Genomic DNA, 21,748 nt, shown 5'->3' with positions numbered 1-21,748 from the left:
ATGGGCTGTTTGGATGCTATAGAAAGTTTATGCAGTGCTTTCTTGTGGTCGGGTTCTCCTAACCAGACACATAAAGCTAAAGTAAAATGGGACGATCTGTGTTATCCTAAATCAGAGGGGGGACTGGGAATCAGAAGGCTTCGTGACTCGGTTAGAGTCTTTGCGCTCAAATTGATCTGGAGGCTATTCACTGTCTCTAAGTCTCTTTGGGTCTCATGGATTCAACATTACCTTCTCCGGCACAGTTCTTTTTGGGATGTTCGAGATGACACTTTGGGCTCCTGGATTTGGAGGAAACTTCTCAAGATGAGAGATATGGCGTATCAGTTCATTAGGGTCGAAGTGGGGAATGGTAACTGTGCTTTCTTCTGGCACGACGACTGGCTACGTATGGGGAAGCTCATTAATATTACAGGAGCAACCGGTACGCGTTATCTTGGGGTTCCACGTAACGCTAGAGTTAGTGATGCTGTCTCCGAGGGCCAGTGGAATATAAGGGGCCAACGGAGTCGACATTATCATGAGCTGCATCATAGAGTCCAGATCGAACCAGTTCCTAATGTTTCGCAGGGACCTGATACGTTCCTTTGGAGATATGAAGAAGGGGTTTATCAAGACAGCTTCAATGCAGCGAAAACATGGGAGCAGATACGGAGCAAGCGAGATGAAGTAGTTTGGAGTAGAAGTGTTTGGTTCACACAAGGGATCCCTAGGCATGCATTCCTAGTCTGGCTTGCGATTCAGAACAGGCTATCTACAGGGGACAGAATGAGAAAGTGGGGAATCCACCAGGGCTGTGTGTTATGTGGTGAAAGAGATGAGACACGAGATCATTTGTTTTTCGCATGTCCATACTCTTATACAGTATGGGATCGTCTCGCTAGCAGATTGGTTGGAAGGAGGATAAACCCAGACTGGCATGATATGCTAAAGTATATTCAAGCAGGCACGTCCAATGAGATGGATATGATTCTCATTCGTCTAGTGTTCCAGGCTGTCGTGTACCATATTTGGCGAGAACGGAATACTCGAAGGCACCAACAAGGTCATCAGGGAACTGATCAAATGATCAAAATAATTAACAGAGGAATCAAGAATCGGATTAGCTCTCTTGGTTACAAGGCGGGGCACAAGTTCAATGGACTTCTTAGGAGATGGTTTGAAGTCTTTGATTAGAATTTTACAAATTTAGCAAGTATATAGTTTTAAGCTCCAATTTATAGCTAGCCTATTCTTTGTAAATGGCATTTTCTGATTGATCAATAAATTGAAAATTTCATCAAAAAAAAGCTTACATGATCTACCTTATACTTTTAAGGTTTGTTAACTTGTTTGTCCACTAAATTTTTGGAAAACATACATGAAATGTATTTTTACGAAATTGATGATTTCATTGTAATCGGGCAAAGACATGTAAACATAAATAAGTGGTACAACTGATGTAATTGTATTTATTATGTGGTACAACTGATATTTTACGATTTCACTGCCAAAGTACAACTATGCACAAACTCGTACAACTCAAAAACTAGTACAACTATGTACAGCCGGTACAACTAGAAAACTAGTACAACTACTTGTTATTTTATTTATTATAAATGACTATATTACCCTTGATGAAAATGCATCCTCAACCATTAGATCATCTCACCTCTTATAATCTGAACCACACGATCTTTCTTCTCTCTTTCTCTCTTTCGGTTGGGACCCACTTCCTTTTTCTCTCAACCCTAGATCATTTTCCCTTGTTCGATCATGGCCACACGATTTCTATCATTTGTATGTGTATAACTAATATAACTTGTACAACTAAACAAGCTAACAAATGATATATGTGACACGACTAATAAATCATGTTTACCATATGAAATAAACAAACAAATATCTTAATTGGTTAATGGTGACAAAATTTCATTTATTTTAATTGAGAGTTTTCAATATTTTGTTTTATTTACCAAATGGAGATGCGGTTTCTCTCTCGCGTTTCCAAGCCTGCTTGGTTAGATTTGACGAGGACCACCGTGGACACCACCATCGAGCTTCCTCTTCTTCGTCATGACTTCACTATTCTTTGCTGTATCTATCTTCTTATTCTTCTTCTTCACAGTGTATTTATTCTTCTTCGTTGCGACACCTCTCTTTTTCACAGTAGAGTCCTTTTTGTTCATTGCCGATGAGTCATTCTTACTCATCGTCGACACTCCCTCTCTCTCCTTTTTCAGGTGACTCGTGTATTTGGAACCATGGTTAATTTTTTTTTCTGGTTCCGTATCTACCTTTTTGGTCTCGAGAGCAAAAATATGAAGATGATTTTTTTCGAAAATAGCACAACTAGTATAACTAGTACAACTTGTAACAAATCATTAATCAAATATTATTAAAAACATACTATTCATGTATTTAATACATGTAGGCGGGGAAGATTAGACTAACATGTCTTCTTGGTTCTACATCATCATTTTTAATCATTTTCATACTCTGAAAACAAAAAATAAAAATCACTATTCTCTATTAATTGCAAAGTTGTACTAGTTATACATGTTTTACTTGTATAAGTTATAATGGCTATACCCTGACTATTTATACTAGATATACTCATTGTAGTTGTACTAGTTGTATCAATTTGAGTTGTACTAGTTGTACTAGTTTGAGTTGTACTAGTTGTCTTAGTAATACTATGCGTTCTTCTTTGTCTTCAATTTCGTAAATAAAAGATGAAATTTGATTCTAAATAAGATATAATTGATTAAACATGACTATGGGTTGATCGATTTGGGATAAAAAAAGGAGAAATTTGGTGGATTATTAAAGAAAATTTTTGATTTTGTTTTAACGTGGAAGAATATTAATGGAGAAGAAGAAGAGAAAGAAGAAGGAGATTAGGGTTTAGATTAGGTCGGATTTTGGGTCTGGATCCGAGTCAAATCTGGATAGGATAGTCATGACACAAACTAATAAATATGTTTAATCTATTTAATCTTTTAAGATCTTATGGTCTTATACCCCCATTTTTTATTTATTGTTAATATATTTTTTAATTAAAATAGAAGAGGTCCATTTTAGATTTTTTTATCCCCTTTGTCCTATACCAGCATTTGATCCACTCAGATTATTAATCCATAAAACCTGACTCAAAACTTCAAAGTATTTCAGTGGAACTTTATGAATATAGTACCAAAATTTGTAATAATCCAATCTGAACCTTAATAAGGTACCCAAGAAATTAAAGGTTACTCATAGTTCAACCAATATTAAGACAAGTTTTAACTTCTGTGTATCAATCAAGTGTAGAACGAAGTTGTTTAATCTTTATTTATTTTGCTAGTTGATTGATAGTAAAAGAAGAAAATAACATACCGAAGCAAAAAGTACAAATAACAGAATACATAAAACTACTCAAGCGAGGAATCGATCTTCCGTACGGTTCTTGAGAAAGCAAGAATGTCCTCCGGCTTGCGAGCGCTATCACCTCCGTCTCTGTTACCGTCGCTTCCGCCTTCAATTATGGATTCGCGAACGATCGCTCTGACCGTGTCATCGGCCTTTCCTGCATCATTCTTGACGGCAGATTCGTCTCTCCTCTTGTTCTGTTCCTTCTCCATCTTCTCTTTCGTTGCCTCCATCTCTCTTTATTCTCCCACAGCTCTCTCAAGATTTTCTTGTTTCTTTTAACACTTTCGATCCATGACGCGAGCTTCGGTGACACGTAGCACGGTGAACATGTTTACGTGTCGGTGTTTGGTGTGAAGGTTTCTTTCGACGGATTCGTGGACGATGAGTCAAAATAAAACCCTCAACGGTTTGATTTATTTACGAAAATTTCATGGTTATGGTTAAAAATATTTTAACTTTCATTTCTGATAACATCTTGTTATCGATACCGAATTTTTTTATTTTTTGTATCGAAATTATTATTATTTGATTCGTAATTTCGTATATGCCCATGCAATAGTGATTTAAGGACATGTAGGAGAGAATTATCCTCAGCCAACTTCTTAACTTATATCCCCAGAAACCAGTTTCAGACTCCCAAGTTTTTATCCAAGGCAAAATGAAACTGATGTTGCTGTCCGAGTTGTATATTAGGAGCGTTGAGACCAAAACCATTCTGACAAAAGTGGTAAAAATGCTTTGGCAAATGCATTGGAAGTGATTTTCGCGATATCCTTGATCCACCGCCTCATATGACGGTTTGGAGGAGCTCTCCTTATGTTGAACACCATTGTATTGGCTGCCTTCTGAATGAAGACAACGGAGGAGTTGCAAGCTCAGAGATTTTGTTTCACTTATTTGCCATCTATTTGGATGTCGTCACATGTGTTTTGGATGACATAAACTCACAGATTGGATTTCATTTTTATACTTACTCATCAATCAGCATGACTCACAGTTGACTAGTTGTTAACTACAGTTAAAAAGCTTATTAGCTCTACGTACTTATATAAATTGATAATGTGTCAAGTAGAATTTTATTGGAATATACAGATTTTTATGCCATTCAATGTATTTTTTCTGAATAATAATAATGAAGAAATCATTTTGATTTAGTCAAAGGATGCCAACAAAATAATTTGAATAAGAGGATTTAAAAGGTTGCTGATAGAAAGATAGGAATGATTTGCGGAGTATTTGACTTTTTAATCTATACTTACCCAAATAATCTATTTATTTATGGCTTTAAATATTTTGTTTAATTTAAATTGATTATCTTCCTTTTTAAACGCCACCAAAACTTCTCGTCCGTACATCTCTCTAGCTAGCCTCTCCGTACAGATACACAAACACCATATAAGCTCTAACCTCTCCTCTTATCATTTGATCATTCCCTTCTTCTCCAACCATATACACAAACATATAGACAAACACACAAATATATAAAGATGATATGCGAGGAGACATATCATCAGCAACCACAGGCACCGATCAAGGAACATATGATGACGATGATGATGATGGATCAACACCAAAGTAGGAAATCACCATTATCATCATCGCCATCTTCACCGTCATCATCACCTAGGTCACCATCATCACCTAGATCGCCATCATTCAACATTAACAATGAGGAAGAGAGATTAGAAGTTGTGAACATGAGTGGGATGGCCTTAGAATCTCTCCCTAATCCATCAATCAATCTAGCTCAGATTTGCAAGCTTGATCTCTCCAACAATTATCTCCAGGTTCATATCTAAACACACAATTTGAATTACATATTTATATTCTCGTGCTTGAACCATCATAAATATATACTTCATTTCTCTTGGATGGATCATGCAGATTATAAGAGCACCTTTGCAATTATTCCTTTTTGTTTTGTTATTCATTATTGTCATTAATCATTACTTTCATTTTAGGATGGATAATCCAAATTTCTAGCTTTCTTACTTATAATGTATTTTTGGTGCTGGAATTATGTGAAATATGTTATGTTTGATTCTTAATACTTTGGGTATTTTTGGATATAATACAGACCATACCAGAATCATATCATCAGCACTCTTTGCAACGATATAATGTATATTTTATATTCTCTTGCTTGATTCAGTACATATTTAGAAGCATGTACAAATATTTATCTTGGATTTATCAATGCATAAATATAAGCACCTTTGCATTATGTATTTTAATGCTGAAAATATGTGAAATATGTTGTTTCTGACTATACATTTTTCATGTTTCTTAATAAATTTTTTGGGACATTATTGAATGTAACACAGACCATACCAGAATCACTTACAGCAAGACTACTCAACTTAATAGCATTAGATGTTCATTCTAATCAGCTCAAAGCTCTTCCAAATTCTATTGGCTGTCTCTCCAAGCTCAAGACCCTCAACGTCTCCGGCAACTTTCTTGTTTCCCTTCCCAAATCTATCCAGCATTGCAGGTTTCACCCCATTACTTTCACAACATTCTCACAACACCCTAACCAAAAACATAAAACATGTACTTACATGATTCACTGTCTGTGGTTTGATCAGGTCTCTGGAAGAACTTAATGCAAACTTCAACAAACTCATTAGATTACCAGACTCCATTGGATATGAACTCACCAATCTAAGGAAGCTCTCTGTCAACTCCAACAAGCTCATTAGCCTCCCAATCTCCATTACTCACCTTACTTCTCTCCGTGCCCTCGATGCTCGTCTCAACTGCCTCATGATTCTCCCAGATGACCTCGAGAATCTCATCAACCTCGAGATCCTCAATGTCAGCCAGAACTTCCAGTACCTTACAGCCCTCCCATCTTCAATTGGCCTCTTAATGAACCTCATCGAGCTCGATGTCAGCTACAACAAGATCACTGTCTTACCTGAGTCCATTGGCTGCATGAGACGGCTGAGGAAGCTGAGTGTTGAGGGAAACCCACTTGTGTCCCCTCCTGCTGAGGTGATGGAGCAGAACTTGCAAGTGGTGAGAGAGTATCTGACACAGAAGATAAATGGTACCGCACCAAAAAGTCCCAGCAAGAAGAAGTCATGGGGGTTTGGTAAGCTAGTGAAGTATGGGACGTTCAATGGTGGATCAAGAAGCTGGAATAGGGAAGAGAGAGAAGGGTTCATCATGCCTGAGTACCGTTCCATTGACAGTCTTGCTTCACCGAGGTACTCTGGAATGTTCTCCCCTCGCCGTCTCTTTTCTCCAAGAAGTTATTTCAGCAGATAAAACTGAAGACAACAACACAGATTTCAAATTGTTACAAGCTATAGACACAAAAATCCTAATTTTGTTTATCATTTTAATATTCAGTATCAGTAAAATGTATAAAGAGTATCTCAATATGTTCATCAGATTCTAGATTTCTTTTTTTTTTCTTTACATATGCTTGCACCTGGTCTCTGTTTTTCTATGCACATCAAATTTTGTTCATGAATAAAGTATCTCCTTTCAGAAAATATATCGTCATTTCTTTCAAATTCTTTAGACATTAACGAAAGAATCAAGATCATTTACAGGTGTTAAAACCTAACAAACAGGGTCTCAAACACTCTTCAGTTGTATCCCATACTATATGATAATTGTATAAATGAATCAAAATCCTTGTTCCTCGCTTCAGTTTCACTTATATTTTGATGATCATACTATGTACTCGGCATGCCAAAGTATTAAACAAAAGAAACATAGCCAAAACTAGCCCTGCGATTTACAACAGAACCGAATATTTCAGTTTTCAGTTTATGCTCGGTTATGATTTCGGTTTAATTCGATAAGATTTTGAAAATCAATTTGGTTACTGGCACGGTTAACCAATTTTTTTAATAAAAATAAATAAAATAAGTTATACCAAAATTAAACCGGGTTATACCAAAACTATACTGATGTTAACCAATACTCAATTTAACTGAACCAAGTTAACCGAATTTAACCGAAAATACTGAATCTAAACTGAACTGTCATTTAAAAAAAATAATAATCAAATTTCAGTTAATTTCCTTTTTTGAAATTGAAAACCAAAAATAACCGAACCGAATTGGAATGGTATTCAGTTTATTTCGGAATTAATTTTAAAAACTTTGGTTAACCAAAAAAGAACCGACTCGGTTCGGTTTCTGTAAACCGAAATTGCAGGCCTAGCCAAACCCTTTGACAGCTATAGTATTTCACTATGATGGAACCTTTGAAGCCATTGAAGACTTGGCTGCTATAACGGAAAGAAAGATCCATCTCCGTCATTCAGCTGTTACTAATTTTCGCTTGCGTGTTTTGCACGAAAGTCACGGACGTCCATGAGTTCAAAAGATAACACATCAACCGTTTTTTTGAGTTCTTCTTAATCTGTTTTTGCTTTGTTTTTTTTTCTAAAAATTTATAAAGACAAATCTTTCTGAAAGAACCATTAAGTAGTATCTCTGATTTTAAACAAGAGCAACAGATCCAGAAACTGAGATCAAGTTCTTGATAAGAGGCCAAAAGACATCACGTGTCTGTCTCTATCTCTCCCACGTCACGACAGCCACTAGCATGTGTCTGAATACACTTGCCGTATTCAATTCTGTTTATACACCTTCTTGTAAGTGAATTCGCCAAAAACATGCACATGATCGCAGAGAAGATGTTTTGTTTACACAGAATATTCGTTTATATACATTAATTTTGTTTCATCCAACACGACTTTGTTAACATCGTCATTAGCTATACCAGAAACTAATCTGCACTACGATTTAATGCAGAAAAAGACAGGAAACAGCTTTCATCTATTTGGTAATAAACCCAACAAAGACTTCTTGCCTAAAAGGTCACCATTACCTACAAAGTAGTTGTCATTTTTTCAGTCTCGTCCTCTGCTTACTCATCCGTCTTCTTACTCAAATTATTTTTAAGGGTTCGTGTCTTTGCAAGTTTGAGGTAGTTGTAAAGACGAAAAAGGCCAGAAGGAAGATACATACACATAATCAAGAAGATGTCAAACGCAAGTGATGACAGCAGAGAACCATTGGTGGAGAAGCATGTGGCTGAATCAAAACAGGAGCAGCCGTGGATGGTTTATCTGAGCACATTCGTTGCAGTTTGTGGTTCTTTTGCGTTTGGTTCTTGTGTAAGTATCCATGGAAAGTCACTAGGCTCTGATTCTGTTCCTGAGAGTGCCTCTTTGATGAATGGTTTTTGATGCAGGCGGGATACTCCTCACCTGCTCAAGCTGCAATTAGGAATGATCTTTCTCTGACTATCGCTGAGGTGAACATAAATATTTTTGATTGACCATCCATGCATTGTCGTCATTGAACACACTTACCTCGGATTCTGCAGTTTTCACTCTTTGGCTCATTGCTGACTTTTGGTGCAATGTTTGGAGCTATCACAAGCGGTCCTATAGCTGATTCAATTGGAAGAAAAGGGGTCAAGAGAAAAACTGAAACATCCCTTCTGAGTTGGCTTTGTGTGAGATCCATATATGCATATGACTTACTTACTTGTGGATTTGTTGTATCTAGGCAATGAGAGTTTCATCTGCCTTTTGTGTCGCCGGGTGGTTAGCTATCTTCTTTGCCAAGGTAAGACTCAGTATTCCCAAACCAAAATGCCTATGCTGGTCTCATGATTTTGACATATATGTATTAAAATGGTGTTCTAATCAAAGGGAGTAGTGGCTCTGGACCTGGGAAGACTAGCAACAGGATACGGAATGGGAGCATTCTCCTATGTGGTTAGATCATCGAGTTTATTAAAACATCTTATCCATGTATACATGTGACACTCTTGTGTATGATATATGTTGATGATAGGTACCAATCTTTATAGCAGAGATTGCACCTAAAGCGTTTAGAGGGGCTCTAACCACATTGAATCAGGTAAACTTCATTTGTCTCTTTGATTGTGTGTTGGAGAATTCTGATCCAAAGTTTGCCATCTTGTGCCACAGATTCTGATCTGCACTGGAGTGTCTGTTTCCTTCATTATAGGCACAATGGTGACATGGAGAGTCTTAGCACTCATAGGTTAGGACACTATGTAATAGGACTCCCACTTTGAAGTCTGAATCATTTGTTAATGTGAGAGTGCTGTCTCCTTTCTTGGACTCTTTTGTATCCCTGAGTCTCCAAGATGGCTGGTAAGAGCTTAAGAAGCATCATGGTAAGCTCATGTATCCTTTTCTTGGGGAATTTAATGGATGGTGAAAATGCGTTTATAGGCAAAGATGGGGCGTGATACAGAGTTTGAAGCTGCACTAAGGAAGCTCCGTGGGAAGAAGGCTGATGTATCTGAGGAGGCAGCAGAGATTCAGGTTTCTTGAATCTTTACATATTTGTTTCTTCTGAATCAAGAAACCATCTCTTGATCTGAAAACATATCTCTGTATCATTCTTTGACAGGATTATATTGAAACCCTGGAGAGGCTTCCAAAAGCCAAGGCGCTGGATTTGTTTCAGAGGAGATACATACGCTCTGTTCTTGTAACACTATAACCAACGTTTCATTACTTTGTTGTCACGCTGCATATACATGTGGTGAGTAACCAAGTGCATGATGTGTTGGAGCAGATAGCATTTGGGTTGATGGTGTTTCAGCAGTTTGGAGGAATCAATGGGATTTGTTTCTACACAAGCTCTATATTTGAGCAAGCAGGTTCTTTAACTTAAAGTGGTTCTTGAATCCATAATATACAGCTTCACTTGTATTGTATCTTAATCTGCCATCTTTGTGTGACAGGTTTCCCCACAAGACTTGGGATGATAATATATGCTGTTCTTCAGGTTCCATCTTATTTTAACGATACAAGTCCCTTGTTATAGAATGCTTATAATCTTAATCTCTCTCTCTCTTGTTTTGTTCACAACCAGGTGGTAATCACTGCGCTTAATGCACCAATAGTTGATAGAGCCGGAAGAAAGCCATTGCTATTGGTAAAAGAAATTGTCTTCAAATGATTAGTCAGGACTAGGATTATAACTAATTCGTAGAAGGTTTTGGCAGGTTTCTGCAACAGGGTTAGTGATAGGATGTTTGATCACAGCGGTCTCATTCTATCTCAAGGCTCATGACATGGCACACGAAGCAGTGCCAGTCCTAGCTGTCGTTGGTATAATGGTAAGTAACTAGATTGTTAAGTGAAAAACACCAACCCAAATAGATAGTTAAGATCATATGTTGGTGAGTGCAGATGTACATAGCATCGTTTTCAGCAGGAATGGGAGCAATGCCATGGGTTGTTATGTCTGAGGTAAAATACAAATCGCATCCTTAGCAAGAAACATGAAAATGATCTTTTTACTTACCAAACATAAATTTTGAACTTGTAGATATTTCCCATAAACATAAAAGGAGTAGCAGGAGGCATGGCGACGCTGGTGAACTGGTTTGGAGCTTGGGCTGTTTCTTACACTTTCAACTTCCTCATGTCCTGGAGCTCTTATGGTAAAACTATGTTATATTATTCACATTTTGTCTGAAAATATTCACTTGGCAATCCTTAAAAACAAACAAATTGCTTGCAGGAACTTTCATCATTTACGCAGTGATCAACGCACTAGCCATCGTTTTTGTCATCGCAGTGGTGCCTGAAACCAAAGGGAAGACATTGGAGGAGATCCAAGCTGTAGTCAATCCATAGTTGAACAATTTTTTTTTTTTAATTTCTCCTAGATATTTGATTGTGTTTTCCTTTAACTCGGGACATTAAGTACCAATCTTGAATGCTTTTAAAGATTCTTTACCGAACTTTATCCATATTTCTTTCGTTTCTTATGTCTTCGTAATGCACACAGTAACTAACACCCATAACCCATTAAGTTTTCTATTTTACAAAAAATTTAGGGAAAATTGCCAAAAGAGAACAAGAAATCAACATAGTTGTCCCTATAGTATAAATCCAACCTAAAGTAGTCCCTATAGTATAATGTTTTCCATAATACCAAAAGTAACCTTTAATTAATCTTATTAAACATAATTAATTTGGTTTTTTATAAAAAAATAAAGATGATTCGGTTTAATAAAGTTACCGGGTTAGAAAAAAAATCAGAAGAAAAGGGGTCAAAAGCTTGATTTCCCTAACCCTAACATCGTTGGTCTCTCCGCCTCTCTCTTTCACGGAGATAAAGATGGCGATTTTGTCTTCTCCGTTGTGCTCCCTCCGGTGAAATCAACGACGGAACCCACCGAAGCTTCTCTCTCCACCTCTACGTCTCTCTGCTACTCTCCGCCTCTCTCCACCTCTCTCCGCCTCTCGCCGCCTCTCCGCTTCTCGCCACCTCTCTGCTTCTCTCCGCCTCTCTCGGCGTCTTTCCTCCTCTCGCCGCCTCGTCGGTTCTCTCCACCTCTCGCCACCTCTCCGCTTATCGCCACCTCTCCGCTTCTCTCCGCCTCTCCGCCTCTCTGCCTCAATTTGCGAACGGTTTGTTTCTTTGATTTGTCTTAGTCTTTGTTTCATTATTAATTTTGTGACTTTGACTTGGATAAATATTTGTTTGCTTGTGTGGATTGACTTTTTGATTATGTGAACCGATTTTATTGAACAATGTTAGTGTTTGTGTTTGTCTTTGTGAGTGTTACGATACTGATTTCGTTGAACAATGTTATTGTTTGTGTTCGTGACTGTTACGATACTGATTTCGCTGAACAAAGTTTGTGTGTAGTTGACTCGTAATTGTCTTAGTTTGCTGATTTGTTTGCGAGATGGAGATTGACTTGTTTTAATTTGATTTATCGATCTACTGTGTTTCTAAATTTAAATTTGATTAGACAATGGTGTTTGGTTTTGATTATTATCTTGTGTTTGGCTCAGTTTCACTCTTACGCTTGTTTCGGACGTTTGCGTGTTTATGCTTTCATGTGATGTCTTTTGGTGTTAACAACCATGTGTTTTATTATCTTTTGTAGATATGGAGCTTGAGCTACCCAAACGATTGTATGCAGAGGGTTCAGAACCTCGGGTTAAGAAGATCAACAACAGTTGCCGCATGGAACTTATCAGAGATCTGAAGAAAGCTATGTGTGCCGAGTATGATGATGTGAAGAGAGATCCAGTTTTCACACATATCATGGCTATTGCCGAAAATGATCTCAAGTTCTCTGGGAAACTAGTGGATAGCTTCATATGTAGGCAGCTGATTACCTCAAAGCTGCATGAGAAGTGGTTTGTTTTTGCGAGGACGCCTCTCCGGTTTTCGCTTCAGGAGTACCATGCCGTGACAGGCCTCAAGATTACACGGGAAACTAACAGTGACGTAGTGAAATGGAAAAACGACGGGGGTTTTTGGAGTAACCTACTGCACACAGGTGGTAAGATCACCTTGCAGTCGATCAGAAAGGTTCATCTACAAGAAGTTCACACCTGGACTCGGCTTGATAGGATGAGGTTGATCTACTTGTGTGTAATAGTGGGTGTGGTGATGGGGAGAGATGAGAAGGTGTCCATCCCTCATATGTACATCAAGTTGGTGATGGATTTTGACAAGGTTCGGAAGTTCCATTGGGGTCTTCACTCGTATGATTTCCTGCTGAGTTCGATTGAGAAGGCTAGGAAGAAGTTGGGTAAGAAGGAGAGCTACATTTTCGAGGGTTTCTCCTATGCTCTCCAGATTTGGATTATGGAGGCAATTCCAGATTTTGGAGAAATTTTAGGCAGAAGAGTCTCAGACAGCTTCAAAGGTCCAAGGTGTGGCAATTGGAAAGGAGTTGCAAAAGTTTCTTATGAAGACATCATTGAGCTCGAGGACTCCTTAACTAACAAGGTAATATTCTCTCTATTTTTTTCTTTTATATGGTTGTTGTATATATTTTGTTTGGATTTTCATATTTTAACTGTTTGCAGGATAACTTCTTCTCGGTCATATCAGTGACTGGTAATGGTGATGTGTTTCTAGATGCTCAGTACACAAGGGAGGGTGAGATGGAAGATGAACGAGTGGACCTTGTTTTGGAGAGGATCAGGAACAAGTATGATTGGAGCAGCACAGACTGGCCAGTTTTAGACCCTGAAGAGTCTAAAATGGAGGAACCCGACAGCCATGATAGAGGGTCAGAAGCTGATAAGAGCGTGGATCATACGGATGTTGTAGCAGACGAGGAGACCTCTTCGGTTCAGGTTGCAGGAAAAGGCAAGAGAAAGTTTCTTGATGAAGGAGCAGAGACAAGAAAGAAGAAGGTGCTGTGTAAGCGATCAGCAGAAAAGTTTCTGACTTTTGGTCCTGAAACTAAGAGTTTCATTGAGGGTCTTATCCGCACATCTGTCACTTCATTGGGAGATGTGCTCAGTATGCAAATGGCGAATATGGAGAGAGTGTTTACAGAGAGGATGGGGAAGATGGAGATTGAGGTTTCACAGCTCAAGGACGCAATCAGTTTGACTGGTGAAGGAAGCTATCCTAGTAAGAAAGAAACTGAAGAAGCTCCACTAAACAGCAAAGCCAAGCAAGCTCCACCTAAGAGCAAAGGCGCTCAAGCTCCACCTAAGAGCAAAGGCGCTGAAGCTCCACCTAAGCGCAAAGGCGATCAACCTACTCCAACAAAAAAGGTACTACCTAAGAGAAAGTGTAGAACTTGATGAACCTGGAACTAGGATGCTTGAGTTAGGGTGCTGGAGCTAGACGTATGGAACTTCATATTGACTGTGTAATATTATGTAATATGGAATGTGAAACTTTGTGTAATAGGTTTCTAAAGTGTAATATGTTCGACTGTTTGTGTATTAAACTCTATGAATGTAATGCTTTGTTTGTGTTATGAATAAATGGCTTCTTCTTATATGCAATGTTTTAAATTTTAATGAATAGGACGGGAAAAAGATTGCTACAGAAACTAATGATTTTGATTTTGGATTGAGTACACAAGACTTGCGGGACCTGTCCCAAGCTACATTTGTTGACGGTTTTGATCTGTCTCAAGTGAAAGCTGAGACGTCAAGTAAATCGAAACCGTTTAACATGGCTCCACTGCAGTGGAATGATGAGGAAATGGATCGAACCAAAGAAGACTCGCCAGATGCCGCGTTGGTGTTTTTCCGTGAAGAGGATTGGGAAAAAGTTAGAACTTGGTCAACTTCCTCTACGTAAGTACTCTATTCTCATTCATATGTCATGTATTAATACATTTAAAATAAACGTTTCAATGTTTTACAATTTTATCATTGTATTTGGTTTCAGACGTATACGGATTGGACCTGCCACTTTAGATTTTGAGATTGCTAATCGTCTTATGGATAAATCTGAGTGGTTAAATAGCTTGGTAAACCTTAGAGACTATTTGCTTCCATTTGTGTCTTTTAAATACATTGTGTGTGCTAAGATTTTCAAAATATGCAGGAGATTGACGCTGCAATGTACGTATTCCGGGAGAGAACATCTTTGAAACGATGGAGACCTCATCGTGTCGCCTTCATGACTGTCGTCTTCAGCAATATGATTAAAAAAGAGTATGGTCATTTAGAAGCTCAGGGTAGAAAGAGCTACATGCTTCATAATTTGCTACTGCAGTTCGGTAAAGGAGTCCTTCCACCACATGGCAGGACACATGAGATATGGAATATAGATGTGGATCGCCTGTATGTCCCTGTTCATGTCAGTGGGAATCATTGGATCGCCTTGTGCATCAGTTTCGTGACGAGAAGCATTGAAGTGTTCGACTGCTCGGGTAGGAAAAGGTACAAGGAGGTGGATGGGTTCGCAAACCTTATTCCGCGTATTGTCAAGGCAGTTCAGCCTATGAGACACCAGAAGGATTTCACAGTCGGTGCATATACTGTTTCCTATGTCCCCGTTGGGAATCTGAATAAAAGTGCATGTGACTGTGGCGTCTATGCAGTGAAGTTCATTGAGTGTCATGCGCTTGGATTGGAGTTGTCGTTGTTGCATGATGGTAACATTATCGAAGCTCGCCACAGGATTCTATGGGATCTTTGGGAAGCAGCTAATGATCCGGAATTGATTGATAGGATGTCAAAGTATCAATCCCCGGAGTGTCTCTCTTCGACTGTAGAGGAGATTTTGTGAGACTGCTTGGTTTCAAGTTCTAATGTAATGAACAAGATTGCTTAATCTGATGTATAACTTCTAGATTTTATTATCATTTTTAGGAACAAGACTGCTTAGTTTATTGTATAACTTCTAGTGTTTAATTATGATTTTTAGGATTGACTCTTGTAATCAAATGTACATCTTATGGTTTTGTTATTAAGAGTTTTTAGCTGAAGAATGCTAGAATTTAACACTGTTTTAAATTAGAACCTTAAGCTAAACCCTAAACATACCCTAAACGAAACACAAAACCCAGAACAAGACCACAGTCAAACCTAACCTAAACTCCTAAACATACCCTAAACGAAACAAAAACCCGGAACAAGACCACAGTCAAACCTAACCTAAACCCTAAACATACCCTAAACGAAACAAAAACCCGGAACAAGACCACAAGAACATTTAGAATAACTGTTTTACTAGATCATCCCGTAGGAGTAAATAAATCGAATCAAATGTAATACACTTAACTTGGCTTCTTGCAAACCAGACTTTTGATCCAACCCAACAATCAAACCCGACCACAACTAGATCCACAATAAACCTAAAACCCGACATATATAACACCAACTCAGCAACCAAACCCGAATTTTCCCATTTTTTTCAGATCTTCTTTTCTGTCAATCTCCTTTTTCTCTCTGAATCAGTTTCTCACACACATGAATACTTCAAGGCGACATTCATACGGGGTGCCATCTAGGTGCTGGTGCGGGAAAGGGGTTGTGATATTCTCCTCGAGAACTGATGACAATCCTTACCGACGGTTCTATAGATGTGAAATAGGGGCACAGGTTCATAGTCTTGATTTGTTTTTCGATTCATTTACCGAGCAGTTATGTTCCTTTTTTGTCTGATTCGATTTTCGATTGTGTAGGATAAACAGCATGTTTTTTCATTCCATTTTACTTCTCCTAATATGATTTTCGTTTCTATGTAGCGAAAGAAGGAAAATCATTTATTTAAGTGGGTTGATGACGCCTTGCTTGATGAGATTCGAAGGGTAGAGGCTGAGCAAGGGAGAATTGTGGAAGAGATTGAAGATCTGAAAAGTAGTATCACACAGAGAATAGAAGAAGAAGTTAGGAAGCAGAAAAATTCACTCGAATTAGGTTGCTTAGGAAGCATTCTATGGCTTTTTGGAAGATTTAGAAGCCAAGAATGAGTGAAATCAGTCTACTGGTTCTAAGTATCTTCTTGTTAGTGTGTTTTTTTCGTTTTTACCAGTCATTTGGTTCTTAGTATTGGCTTCAATAAGTGTTTTGTTGCTACAATATTTGTGTCGACTTTACCAGTCAAGTGGTTCTTATATTTTGTGCTCAGTGATCTGTTCTTACAATCCACCTTTTTTGTTGAAAAATCAGACATCAGCTATTGTCAAACAAACTTAAACTCGAACTCAAAAGCATAGCTGAACATAACTAAACAAACAGAGAGATAGAGAAGTGAAGTGAAAATAATACCAATGTATAACAATGAAACTGATAAAATAACCATATGAGAATTATCCAAAGTAGCCAAAGTTAAACAAAGTTGATTGTTTTTAGAAGAAAAAACCATACGAGACAAGGCAACACTGCACTTTCAAACACCACAACTTGCATACTTGAACATACCAACCTGTAACAGAAACATCAATACATGAAACACAATTAAATCGAGATTGAAAAACATATAAACGAACTGGCTATATAAGCTGACCCTTACCATATGTGACTGACTATATTGGTATTTTACAAGTTGCTCTGTTGTGCCCACTAATACCACATCTACTACACTTGCGAGGCTGCCTCTTTTGTGATGTTTGCGATGACCGAAGTTTATCTTCAACAGTTTCATATCTGCGTTTTCTATTCCTTCCAACTGATTTTCTTGACTCTGGTGGTAGCACATTGTCCACGACAACATCTTCTGGCATGGACCAAGCATCCTCAGGAACAGCAATAGGATTGATGCTTTCATGATAAGCTTCTCGCCAAGCTTCTGTAGTGTAAAATAAATCAGTTAATGTGTGTGGCTGTCTTCCAACATGAAACCCAGCTTTAATTGCGTGCCGACAAGGTATCTTCATCAGGTTGTACTTCCCACATGAGCAAGTACGTCTATCCAAATCAACTAAGCAGTCGATTTTATCACCTCTAACAAGCAAGCGACCATCGCTGACAGGGTAAACTGCAAATCTTTTGCCTTTCTCGGTTCTCCTTTCAATCTTTTTCTCCACATCTTCGGTAAGAGGATGATTATGCTTTGAAATCTTTTTCTTACGGTTATAAAACCACCGAGTCAGCATTTCTCTGATACTGTCCAACAAGGGAATGATTGGATACTCTCTCGGCGAACGCAAAGCAGAGTTGATGGATTCGGCTGGGTTTGTTGTCCTTATGTCATATCTATATCCAGAGAATTGACATCTTGCCCACTTTTGGACTTCAGCATCCCTTAGGTATTTTCCAATTGCCGGACTGATATTACACACATTAGCAAATATCTTTTCAAACTCAGCAACTCTATAAACCTTGGACGCCTTTGCAACCAACCCAACAAGTCCTTTCCCATGGTAATATGTTACCACATTATTCAACAAATGATGAATGCAAATACCATGTTTAGCTGTTGGATACACAGTCTCAAGCGCCTTAGCAATGGCCGCATGTCTGTCCGAAATGAAAGCCAAATGATGATCATCAGCAATGACACTATTTAGTTGTCTCATAAACCATTCCCAAGAATTTTCATTCTCTGAGTCGACTACTCCGAATGCAAGAGGATACAAATTAGAATTTCCGTCTACAGCAGTTGCAACCAATAGAACTCCTTTGTATTTGTTCTTCAGAAAAGTGCCATCAACCACAATAACCCTCCTTATGACTCTGTTAAATCCTCGTAGCGATTGCCCAAATGCAATAAACAGGTACCGAAATCTCCCATTGCTGTCAATCTCATACGATGAATGTGTTCCCGGATTAGCCTCTCTGAGCATGTGCAAGTATTTCGGTATTTTTCCATAACTTCTCTCTGGTATACCTCTAACAGCATTAACCGCATATTCACGAGCATCCCATGCTAAAGATTTCGTGATCTCACAGCCATGATTCATAAGCATAATCTGTATTATATCATTGCATTTTGGCCCTTCCTTAACCCCTTCATACCTATGCATAATCAGACTGCCTATAGTTTTGGCCGAAGCAGTCCTACCCGGTTTGGTTTTGTTTGAAGGTGCGCATGTATGTTCACCGACATACTTTTTGATAATGAAATATTCAGAATCCTTCAAACACTCTGCTCGAACACACCAATTGCATGCATTATCCTCACATCTAACGTACCAAAGTTGTCTATCCGTTTTGATAACCTCGTAGTGAAAGTTATGCTTCATTGCACATAGCTCGAAAGTCGCCTTCAGCAAAGTTTTGTTCTCAAACAATTGTCCCTTCTTAACAACATTGAGCACAGAAAACTTTGACATCTTATGTATGTCCTCTTTGGCCGAGATCATAGTATCGGCATGATAGGCATCCTCATCAACTTCGACTCTTCTAATCTTTTCTTTCTTTTTCTCGCACTGCCTCTCAACAAACACAGGAGCCGGTTCGTTCCCCCTATCAACCGAGTTTCCCTCCTCTTGAGCAGAACTTGAATCAGCTGGCGACTTGTTAAGATCAAAGTCTGGTTCATTCAGATTCTCAACTTTGGCTTTAGACGTTACACACAATCGAGTAGAAACACACTTTTGAACAAAACCAACAAAATTCTGAAGCTGTCGATCATTCGCAATGATCACAGGTGGACAAGTTGATGTATTGATCAACTCATTAGGTAGATAACTCAACTCCAAATCGGGTAAGCTATCTTCTTCCATATCAAAATCTTCCAAAACCATTCTTTTAAAAACCTCTAAGGTAGAACTTGATTCCAATAACAGTAGCCTAGCCCCTTTCTCATCAGCCGAAAAAACCCATCCCGTGGTTGCTCCAAACTCCCAAACACCACATGTTGTATAGATATGCATCATAGAACAAGTTTTTGTGAAAATCACAAGACAAACTATAGAAAAATCATGGGGAAATCATAGATTGGTGAAGAAGAACATTCAAAATCGTTTTTTTTTTAAATTTTTCACGAAGCAAATCAATGAAAACACGTTTTAGGAAGTTAGAATATTTTTAGAATATTTTTAAAACTGCAACTTCCTTAATTTTCGAAAATTCAGTTTTTTTATCCGTAGAAGGCACCTTCTACACTGTGTAGAACATAACAAAATTCCAGAATGTAATTTCTACACTATGTGGACGTTCGTGTATGTTTTAGATTTTGCATTCCTGATAACTTAGAATACTCGATAAAAGTAGAAACATGTTTCTGAATAAAAGTAGCGATCATTACAAATAGTAGAATTCGTATTCCCCATATTTAGAATTATAGTAAAAAGTAGTTTTTACGTTCTAAAACAAGTAGATGGATGTGTTCATTCTAGAATTCATTTTCTACTCACCCGTTTTGTGTAGAAACAGAATTCTACTTTTAGTAGAACGTAATTTAAAAACATTATTTATTATGTTTTTCAAACCTAAAAAAATATGTGTTTGTGTAAATGGGTGTTTTATTAGTTTTTTATATTTTTAATAATTTTTTTGATTCTTATAACTATTTATTACATTAATTTTAACATATGGAAAGGGTAAAAAGGAGAAAAAATGGAAAAAAATGGATTTATACCATAGGGACAACTATGTTGATTTCTTGTTCTCTTTTGGCAATTTTCCCAAAAATTTATTAAGTCCTGGGTACATTAGGTTTAAACGAATCATCTCCTCTCATGTCCCTATATCTCATAACACAATCTCAAAAGGACCTTTTTGTTCTTTTAATTTTATATGTCAAACGAAAAATCATAAAATTAAAATGGAAACGTTAATATTTTTTATTTGATTTATACAATTTGATAAAAATATTTCAAAAATCCAAAAACGTTGCTTTCCATATTTTCAAAAAAATCATCAAAATATGATTAAAAACGATTTTAAAATATTTTTTTTTTGAATTTGAAAGGTATAGAATTTAAATATTTGCCCATGGGTTCACTAATCCATAGGGGGGTTAGGGTTTAGTTTTGATAACCGGGAAGGATTTGATTTGGGAGTTTAGATTTTGATCAAAAAAAGAATTATGAAATAGGGGTATAGGAGACTCTAGGAGCCCATAGGAGATTTGGCATTTCACATTTGGGGCACGCTAGAAGTTGGCTCGGTTTAAACCTATAATTTTACCTTCTTCCTTTTTTTTTTATAAATAATTTTTCAAATTTATAGAACCAGAAAAACTCTTTAACTCAAATATATACCCCAACATGTCAAATTTTATTAATATAAGATGGCTTCTTACGCAATATACATAAATAATTTTTAAAAATATTTCCTATAAATAATTTTATATAAAATACAATTTTATTAATATTTAAATTTTGATTCATCAATGATGAAATATTAATAAATAATCATTTTTATTTATTTATTTTGGTTTCATTATAATATTTTTTAACAAACAGATTTATTAAATCTCTTTACCCATTTTGTTGTGGATTGTAGATAAAAATCACCATCAGATTGCCTTCCGCCATACATTCATTCAAATTCTCCACTTCCTTCAAACACTACTAGTTTGATTCGGTGTACTTTTCAAAGGAAATACCTAGCATATTTTTGACTCTTATATACTTTTGTCTTTGTCTTCAAATTCATCACATGAAAACATTGATGTCATTCTTTTTTAGAGCATCTCACAAATCCACGACGTTAAACTTGATGATGGAGATGCACAGTGGAAGAAAACCCCTCTATATTAGTCAAAAAGGAATTTAAAGATTTGACTAGATATCTCTGATGATTCAATGGTGTAATTGACTAAAACATGGACTATGTATTGATGCAAATGCACAATTATTGTTCTTCTTTCAGTACAACTTCAGTTAATATTATTTTATTTCTATTGCTATTGTTAGATTATCTCCAATAAAACTCTAAAACCTGAAAAATGCTAACTAAAATGATAAGAATACTTGTTATTCTATGGAAGGCCAAAGTTTCTCTCTTTCTAAAATAGTTCTTTTTTTAAATAAAGCGAGACGATTGGTTGGGATATTGTTTTATAAAATTTTGAATTTTAGTAAAAATTATATACTTTAAAACTACATTACATTTAATTTGGACTTCATTTAATTTTTGAAAAATATAGTTAATTCTTTAAAGTAAGTTGATGTGGAAATTTTCTTATACTTTCAGTTATATTATTTTTAAAATTTA

At 37.1% G+C, this 21,748-nt stretch overlaps 4 protein-coding genes and 1 pseudogene across 4 annotated transcripts; 3 read left to right on the top strand and 2 right to left on the bottom strand.

Annotated features, from left to right (window-relative positions):
• Window positions 1-3,286: 3,286 nt before the first annotated feature.
• LOC103828324 lies at window positions 3,287-3,869 on the bottom strand. The gene has a single exon (XM_009103931.3). The coding sequence runs from the start codon at window positions 3,621-3,623 to the stop codon at window positions 3,393-3,395; it is 231 nt and encodes a 76-aa protein (XP_009102179.1). The 5' UTR covers window positions 3,624-3,869; the 3' UTR covers window positions 3,287-3,392.
• A 659-nt stretch (window positions 3,870-4,528) lies between these two features.
• LOC103828323 (plant intracellular Ras-group-related LRR protein 6) lies at window positions 4,529-6,809 on the top strand. Its single transcript, XM_009103930.3, has 3 exons — window positions 4,529-5,180; window positions 5,718-5,887; window positions 5,982-6,809. Exons 1-3 carry the CDS (start codon window positions 4,881-4,883, stop codon window positions 6,664-6,666), a joined length of 1,155 nt encoding a protein of 384 aa, XP_009102178.1. The 5' UTR covers window positions 4,529-4,880; the 3' UTR covers window positions 6,667-6,809.
• Window positions 6,810-7,751: 942 nt separating this feature from the next.
• LOC103828322 lies at window positions 7,752-11,168 on the top strand (annotated as a pseudogene).
• A 226-nt stretch (window positions 11,169-11,394) lies between these two features.
• LOC108869714 lies at window positions 11,395-15,880 on the top strand. Its single transcript, XM_033274541.1, has 6 exons — window positions 11,395-11,830; window positions 12,316-13,169; window positions 13,250-13,951; window positions 14,211-14,485; window positions 14,580-14,661; window positions 14,739-15,880. Exons 2-6 carry the CDS (start codon window positions 12,318-12,320, stop codon window positions 15,423-15,425), a joined length of 2,598 nt encoding a protein of 865 aa, XP_033130432.1. The 5' UTR covers window positions 11,395-11,830; window positions 12,316-12,317; the 3' UTR covers window positions 15,426-15,880.
• Window positions 15,541-20,603, bottom strand: LOC117126486. The gene is made up of 2 exons (XM_033274542.1): window positions 17,154-20,603; window positions 15,541-17,066 (listed from the first exon to the last, which is right to left on the bottom strand). The coding sequence occupies exon 1, from the start codon at window positions 19,459-19,461 to the stop codon at window positions 17,167-17,169; it is 2,295 nt and encodes a 764-aa protein (XP_033130433.1). The 5' UTR covers window positions 19,462-20,603; the 3' UTR covers window positions 15,541-17,066; window positions 17,154-17,166.
• Window positions 20,604-21,748: the final 1,145 nt, after the last annotated feature.

The sequence above is a fragment of the Brassica rapa genome, chromosome A07 (assembly GCF_000309985.2).
Source record: "Brassica rapa cultivar Chiifu-401-42 chromosome A07, CAAS_Brap_v3.01, whole genome shotgun sequence".
In the NCBI taxonomy this organism is placed as follows: domain Eukaryota; kingdom Viridiplantae; phylum Streptophyta; class Magnoliopsida; order Brassicales; family Brassicaceae; genus Brassica; species Brassica rapa.
This window is presented reverse-complemented; position numbering and strand designations above follow the sequence as displayed.